Source organism: Macaca nemestrina, chromosome 3 (assembly GCF_043159975.1).
Source record: "Macaca nemestrina isolate mMacNem1 chromosome 3, mMacNem.hap1, whole genome shotgun sequence".
Lineage (NCBI taxonomy): Eukaryota > Metazoa > Chordata > Mammalia > Primates > Cercopithecidae > Macaca > Macaca nemestrina.
The window spans coordinates 24,641,116-24,649,250 of record NC_092127.1 but is presented as its reverse complement, the minus strand read 5'-3'; the positions used below and the strand labels follow the sequence as shown (position 1 = coordinate 24,649,250).

General features: G+C 45.9%; 1 protein-coding gene across 1 annotated transcript; it reads left to right on the top strand.

The window, feature by feature from the left end:
- The first annotated feature begins 1,242 nt into the window (after positions 1-1,242).
- LOC105466728 (tripartite motif-containing protein 75) lies at positions 1,243-7,753 on the top strand. The gene is made up of 2 exons (XM_011715837.2): positions 1,243-1,325; positions 6,025-7,753. Exon 2 carries the CDS (start codon positions 6,347-6,349, stop codon positions 7,751-7,753), a length of 1,407 nt encoding a protein of 468 aa, XP_011714139.2. The 5' UTR covers positions 1,243-1,325; positions 6,025-6,346.
- Positions 7,754-8,135: the final 382 nt, after the last annotated feature.

Here is an 8,135-nt window from a genome sequence, read left to right as displayed (position 1 = left end):
ATCCTGCCGTAGTAGTAGGACAAGTCGCAGACAAAACCCCTCAGACGCTGAGTTAAAGGAAGCGTTTTATTCAGCTGGGAGTGTCGGCAAGACTCCTGTCTCAAGAGCCGAGCTCTCTGAGTGAGTAATTCCTGTCCCTTTTAAGGGCTCACAACTCTAAGGGGTGTGCGTGAGAGGGTCGTGATTGACTGAGCAAGCAGGAGGTATGTGACTGCAGGCTGCATGCACCGGTAATTAGATCGGACCAAAACAGGATAGGAATTTTCACAGTGCTTTTCTATACAATGTCTGTAATCTATAGATAACCGATTAGGTCAGGGGTCGATCTTGAACTACCAGGCCCAGGGTGCGGCACTGGGCTGTCTGCCTGTGGATTTCATTTCTGCCTTTTAGTTTTTACTTCTTTCTTTGGAGGAAGAAATTGGGCATAAGACGCTATGAGGGTTGGTCTCCTCCTTTACTGCCACTGCACTCCAGCTTGGGTAACAGAGCCAGACTCTGTCTGGGAAAGACAGTCTGGCAAAAAAAAAAAAAAAAAGACTTTGGTTATTTTGCAAACATTTCCTTATACAATAAGGGTGCACCTGCGGGCCAGTGCATGCTTTATGTGAGTACTCTCACTCTTTTTCGAGACAAAGTCTTCAACTCTGAGACCCAAGCTGGAGCGAAGTGACACGATCTTGGCTTGCTGCAGTCTCAACCTCCCAGGCTCAAGCGACCATCCCACCTCAGCCCCCACCAAGTAGCCGGGCCTACAGGTGCCTGCCCCACCACCCGCGGCTACTTTTTGTACTTTTGGTAGAGATGGGGTTTCACCATGTTGCCCAGGCTGGTCTCGAACTCTTGAGCTCAAGTGATCCACCCGCCTCTGCCTCCCAGAGTGCTGGGATTACAGACAGGCACGAGTCACCGTGCCTGGCCGACATCCTTGCTGTTAATCTTCTGTAAGGAATATCTTTCAGCAGGTAGCCCAGTTGCAGGCTCTGGGTTGAAATCTCCTTTAGTCTTTCTCAACTTCTGTTTCTTTTCACTCATCTAAATAAGGCGGGCTCTGGTTATTTGCATGAGCAAACGCAAACCTGCCCTATTCAGTTATTACAAAAAAGACTCCCAAGTTCTCAGATCAAGGCCAAGGACACTTAAGTGCTTACAGGGAGGAAGCCTCCCCCACCCTCTCTTGCCCTTACCCCTCCCACTTCCAGGTGGAAGCTGGTCTTAGCTGGGTGGAGTCCTCACAGCTGCACTTTCCATGTGTGTTTAGTTAGTATCTAGTGTATGGCCTCTTGCACGGATAAAGGACCACCGCAGAGCTCCCCCTGCTCCAGGTAAGTTGGGAGGTGACACTTTGTGGGTGCTGGAAGCTGGAGTGTAGTGAAACCCGTGGCCTATTGAGTACCTGCTCTGTGCCTAGAAGGAGTTTACACCTCACAAGGGAACCCAAACTCGGCATCAGATTATTTTATGTTTTTATTTTTATTTATTTTTTTTGAGCCGCCATCATGCTGTGCAACCCAGGTTGAAGTACACTGGGGTGATCTCGGCTAACTGCAACCTCTGCCTCCTGGGTTTAAGCGATTCTCCTGCCTCTGCCTTCCGAGTAGCTGGGATTACAGGCACTCTTCACCAGCCAGGCTAATTTTTGTATTTTTATTTTATTTATTTATTTATTTTTGAGACAGAGTCTTGCCTTGTCGCCCAGGCTGGAGTGCAATGGGGCTATCTTGACTCACTGCGACCTCCACCTCCCGGGTTCAAGCGATTCTCCTGCCTCAGCCTCCCCAGTAGCTGGGACTACAGGCGCGTGCTACCACACCCAGCTAATTTTTTGTATTTTTAGCAGAGACAGGGTTTCACCATGTTGGCCAGTATGGTCTCAATCTTCTGACCTTGTGATCCGCCCACCTCGACCTCCCAAAGTGCTGGGATTGCAGGCATGACCTCCCGCGCCTGCGGCATAAGCTTATTTTAAAATGCATGCCATTTATTTATTATTGTTCCTGATTTATTTATTAGCTTTGTCCTAAGTCACCATAATGCTTACTAAAAAAAGTTAAGCCCAGAGCCCACCCTGTCCTAAGGAGTCAGAAAATGAGATGACTGATGCCTGTCTGGGAACATTCCCGGAAATGCTGGTCTGATGGCGAGTGTGGAATTACCTTCCAGGATGTAACAGTGAGGGATGGTTTGTGTATAGAGTTGGGGGGGTGGGGTGGGGGGATTAGAGTCCTGATACGAGGCCCTGAGGTCCCCATCAGGCTGTTTATGGGCTTGATCTTCCTTTATTTAACCACTATGCTTGCTTACAAAGGACAGACTTAGGCTAGGAGGGGTTAAATAGCTCCCCCAAGGCCACACAGTTAATAAGGGAACACCAGGAATCAAACTCAACCATTAAAAAAAAAATTTTTTTTTTTTTTTTTTTGGTAGAAACGGGGTCTCACTCTATTGCCCAGAGCTGGTCTTGAATTCCTTGGGCTCAAGCGATCCTCCCAGCTCTGCTTCCCAAAGCACTAGTATTACAAGTGTGAACCACTGCACCTGCTAAGATAACTACTTTTTTTTTTTTTTTTTGCAATGGAGTTTCGCTCTTGTTGTCCAGGCTGGGGTGCAGTGGCACGGTCCTGACTCACCGCAACCTCCGCGTCTCAGGTTCAAGCGATTTTCCTGCCTCAGCCTCCCAGGTAGCTGGGATTACAGGCATACACCACCATGCCTGGCTAGTTTTTATTTTTAGTAGAGACGGGGTTTCTCCATGTTGATCAGGCTGGTCTCCAACTTCCCACCTCAGGTGATCCACCCACCTTGGCCTCCCAAAGTGCTGGGAGTACAGGCCTGAGCCACCTTGCCTGGCGATAACTACATTTTACAAAGGAGAGGTGTTTGATACTGAACCTCGACGTTGGAAAATGAGACCAGAGGGGAAGCCTGAGATCTGAACAAAGAGGAGGAGCTAAGGAAAGCAAATAGTGGCAGGACCTGAGCTTGGCAGGACTCTGGATCAGCTGTCCAGGGATGCCTCCGGGCAAGAGAAGTACACATACACTCTGCTCCAGAAATTTATACTTGATCAAGAAGTGTGCCGGGCGTGGTGGTTCATGCCTGTAATCTCAGCACTTTGGGAGGCCGATGCAGGTAGATCACGTGAGCCCAGGAGTTCCACACAAGCCTGAGTAACACTATAGTGAGACCCTGTCTCTCTCTCTCTCCTTTTTTTTTTTTTTTGAGTCTCACTGTATTGCTCAGGCTGGAGTGCAGTGGTGCGATCTCAGCTCATTGCAACCTCTGCCTCCTGGGTTCAAGCGACTCTCCCACCTCAGCCTCTGGAGTAGCTGGGATTACAGACATCAGCTATCCACACCCATCAACACCCAGCTAATTTTTGTATTTTTAGTAGAGATGGGGTTCCACCATGTTGGCCAGACTGGGAGAACCCATCTCTTTAAAATATATATTTTTTCAGCTTGGTGAGGTGGCTTACACCTATAATCCCAACACTTTGAGAGGCCAGGAGTTCACGACCAGCCTGGGCAATACGGCAAGACCCCATCTCTATTAAAAATAAATAAGTTAATAAAAATGATTGTTTTTAAAAAAAGGAAGTGATTCCTCAGACCGTGCAGTGAGGGAGAACTCAGCAGACTTGAGTTGAGGGATCCCTGCATATTCCAAAGAAAGGTCTGTCTTCAGCACTGTCCCTTCACTGGATCCTGGGAGTAATTTCTGAGGCCATGGACTATACTGTCTGATAAAAGTGTGTTTTTATTACTGAGGCCGTGGACTACAGGGTTTGATAAGAGAGGGTTTCCGAAACCTTTCTGGGCATGCTCACATAATAAACAATCTATGTACAATGTCTATTTTCTTTTTCTTTCTTTCTCTCTCTCTCTCTTTTTTTTTTTTTTTCTGAGACAAGAGTCTTGCTCTGTCACCCAGGCTGGTGTGCAGTGGTGCGATCTCGACTCACCGCAACCTCCACCTCCCGGGTTCAAGCCATTCTCCTGCCTCAGCCTCCCAAGTAGCTGGGATTATAGGCACCCGCCACCATGTCTGGCTAATTTTTTTGTATTTTTAGTAGAGAAGGGGTTTCACCATTTGGGGCAGGCTGGTCTCAAACTCCTGACCTTGGTCATCTGCCCGCCTTGGCCTCCCAAAGTGCTGGGATTATAGGCATGAGCCACCGCCCTCGGCCAGTCCATTTTCTAAAACACAAAATTCTGAATGTGGTGGCCCCTTGGTCCAAGGGGAAGAGATGATAGCTGCCAACAGAGTGAAAAGCAGGTGGAAGGAGTAGGAAGATGCCTGCTTTTTTTTAATCCTAGGATATATTGTGTGCATCAATATATTTGGTGCTATTATTTTTCTTTAAAATCTGCTTGATACTGCCTTGTATAGAATGTATGTTACACACATGTAATATAGTTTATTCTGCCAATACTGACTAGACATTTTCCAATGCTTCCTCTTTTTTGAAGTTTAAACTAGTACGGAAAATAACATTTTCAGCCTGGTGCAGTGGCTCACACCTGTAATCCTCGCATTTTGGGAGGGTGAGACAGGAGGATTGCTTGAATTCAGGAATTTGAGATCAGACTGAGTGATGTGGCGAGACCTCTAGAAAAAACAACAAGAAATTAGACTTGAGTGAGCCATGATCATGCCACTGAGGGACCAGAAGAGGCCCTGTCTCAACAACAACAACAATCTTTGTATATATGTTTGAATATTTGTTCAAGTCATATGCATTTTTATAGGATTAGCATTGTCAAATTACAATGGCAAAGGAAAAACTTTTAAAGTCTTTTTTTTGTTTTTTGTTTGTTTGCTTTTGAGATAGCCTCTGGCTCTGTCACCCAGGCTGGAGTGCAGTGGTGCAATCTCAGCTCACTGCAACCGCCGCCTCCTGGGTTCAAGCGATTCTCGTGTCTCAGCCTCCCAACTAGCTGAGATTACAGGCATGTGCCACCATGCCAGGCTAATTTTTTTTTTGTATTTTTAGTAGAGATGGGGTTTCACCATGTTGGCCAGGCTGGTGTCGAACTCCTGAACTCAAGTAACCCTCCCACCTCGGCCTCCCAAAGTGCTGGGATTACAGGCGTGAGCCACCAAGCTCAGCCTTTGTTTCTACTTCACAGTCTACAGTGTTGGAATATCTACATAACTGTTTCTCCTATGCGCCTTTGGGGAGCATGGTATTTGGCATTTAGACATAATGACATTTTAACAGTAAACACTGTAAGTATTTTTCCAAATTTTGTTTATATTCAGTGTGTTATCTCATTGGGTTTTATTTCACAAATACATAGGTCTTCTGTGGCCTATTCAACTGTAGAGAAGCATGGATGTAAGAGCAAGGTAAATTTGGTAGATGTGATCTTAAGCCATCAGAGACTTTTTTTGGTTTTTCCTAATTAGAGACAAAGTCTCACTCTGTCACCCAGGCTGGAGTGCAGTGCCACAATGACAGCTCACTGGAGCTCACTGGAGCCTTGACCTCCATGGCTCAATGATTCCTCCTGCCTCAGCCTCCCAAGTAGTTGGGACTACAGGTGTGCACCATCACGCCCAACTAATTTTTTTTTAATTTTTTTTTTTTTTTTTTGTAGAGACGGACTCACTCTACGTTGCCCAGGCTAGAAATACCTTATCAAGACAAAAGTTTAAAGGGAGATTGTCATTATTTACCTAATTCCAAGAATTTGGGATGTAAAGCAAATTTCTCCAAGTTACAGATATAGGTAACCGAGGCTGTATTTTAATTTGGGTGGTCTCTATGCCTCGGGGCCTAAGCTGTTCCCACAACCCCAGTTAGGATGACTGGTGAGTAGATGGGATGTGGGGACTGTGGTATCAAGTATGTGGAATAGCTGGCGCACAATAATAAAGGCACGGAAATAAAAGACTGGGGCTAGGGGAGAATAACTTGTGTTTGACTAGAACGTGGTAGAGGTTAGGACCACCTGAAGTAAATTCAGGTTTGTTTCATCTTGTTTTGTTCTTAAGAAAGGAATATCTTCTCACCCACAGCAACCAATGATTTGAGGCAACAGCTGCTTAGCTTGGCATCATTTTCTCTGAGCAGCCAAAGACTGGAAGAGTTGTGACTGTGACTGCCAGCAGACTGTGTGTGGGACTCCTTTTGGCAGTTGGAATTAAAGGATCCAAAGATTCAAAGAACTTCAAGGGCTGCCACCAATGTGAGAAACCAGTGGGACTGTAGCGAGGTCATCAGCTGTCTCCAGGAAGGACAGTGAGATCTGAGAGCATATCTGCTTCTCACTGAAGAGTACCCACGAGCTCAACCTCTTGAAGAACGCCCACCGTGGTCCAGACCTTCACTGACAGTCCAATGGCAGTGGCAGCAGCTCTGACCGGACTCCAAGCAGAAGCCAAGTGCTCCATCTGTCTGGATTACCTGCGTGACCCTGTCACCATCGAATGTGGGCACAACTTCTGTCGTTCCTGCATCCAGCAGTCCTGGCTGGATCTACAGGAATTGTTCCCTTGCCCTGTCTGTCGTCACCAATGTCAAGAGGGGCACTTCAGGAGCAACACTCAGCTGGGAAGGATGATTGAAATTGCCAAGCTACTCCAGAGCACCAAGGGCAATAAAAGGAGGCAGGAAGAGACCACCTTGTGTGAGAAACACAACCAGCCCCTGAGCGTTTTCTGCCAGGAGGACCTGGTGGTGTTGTGTCCCCGGTGCACTCAGCCGCCTGACCACCAGGGCCACCATGTGAGGCCGATAGAGAAAGCTGCCATTCATTATAGGAAAAGATTCTGCAGTTACGTCCAGCCCCTGAAAAAGCAATTGGCAGACCTCCAAAAATTAATAAACACTCAAAGCAAAAAGCCCTTAGAACTGAGAGAGATGGTGGAAAATCAAAGGCAGGAATTATCCTCTGAATTTGAGCACCTCAACCAGTTTTTAGACTGTGAACAACAGGCAGTTCTCTCCAGATTAGCTGAAGAAGAGAAGGACAATCAACAGAAACTCAGTGCAAACATAACAGCATTTTCAAACTACAATGCCACACTCAAAAGCCAGTTAAGTAAGGTAGTAGAGCTCAGCGAGCTGTCTGAACTGGAATTGCTGTCACAAATTAAAATTTTCTACGAGTCTGAAAATGAGAGTAGCCCATCGATCTTTTCAATTCATTTAAAGAGAGATGGCTGCAGTTTTCCTCCCCAGTATTCTGCTCTGCAGAGAATTATAAAGAAATTTAAAGTAGATATAGTTCTAGACCCTGAAACAGCACACCCCAACCTGATTGTATCTGAAGATAAAAAATGTGTGAGATTTACAAAGAGAAAACAAAAGGTTCCTAGTTTCCCAAAAAGATTTACAGTCAAGCCAGTTGTTCTGGGTTTTCCATATTTTCATTCTGGCAGGCATTTCTGGGAGATTGAAGTGGGGGATAAGTCGGAATGGGCTATTGGCATTTGCAAAGATTCTCTTCCCACAAAAGCCAGGAGACCCTCATCAGCCCCGCAGGAATGTTGGAGAATTGAGCTGCAAGATGACGGCTATCATGCACCAGGGGCTTTTCCAACCCCTCTATTGTCAGAGGTGAAAGCCAGGGCCATTGGCATTTTCCTGGACTATGAGATGGGTGAGATCTCATTCTATAACATGGCTGAGAAATCTCACATCTGTACTTTCACTGACACTTTTACTGGACCTCTTCGGCCTTATTTCTATGTAGGACCAGATTCACAACCTCTCAGAATCTGTACAGGGACAGTTTGTGAATGAAAACCCACCTGTTAGGCTGAACTATTTTACTAGTTGTCGATTTTTTTTTTTTAATGGAAGATGCAGAGGCTATTGTATTAATATATCTAGGAATATAATCCCTCTAGTTTTTTTCTTTCACAGTTCCCAAGAAGAAAACTTTATGTTGTTCTAACAACTGTCTATAAAACAGGGCTAAGAATGGCTGCCTCCCAGGAATGTCGTGGGGGTTACCTATCATGTGCATGGACCTGGCACGTTACTGAGTATAAGGGTGATTATTTCTGTTTTTCAGAAAGTGAAGATGGAGCTTGCAAAGGACGAACCAGAACAAACTTACCAATTTTGTCTCCTCTGTATAAAGGTTGGATTGTGCTATTCCTGACACATACTAAGCAGGGAG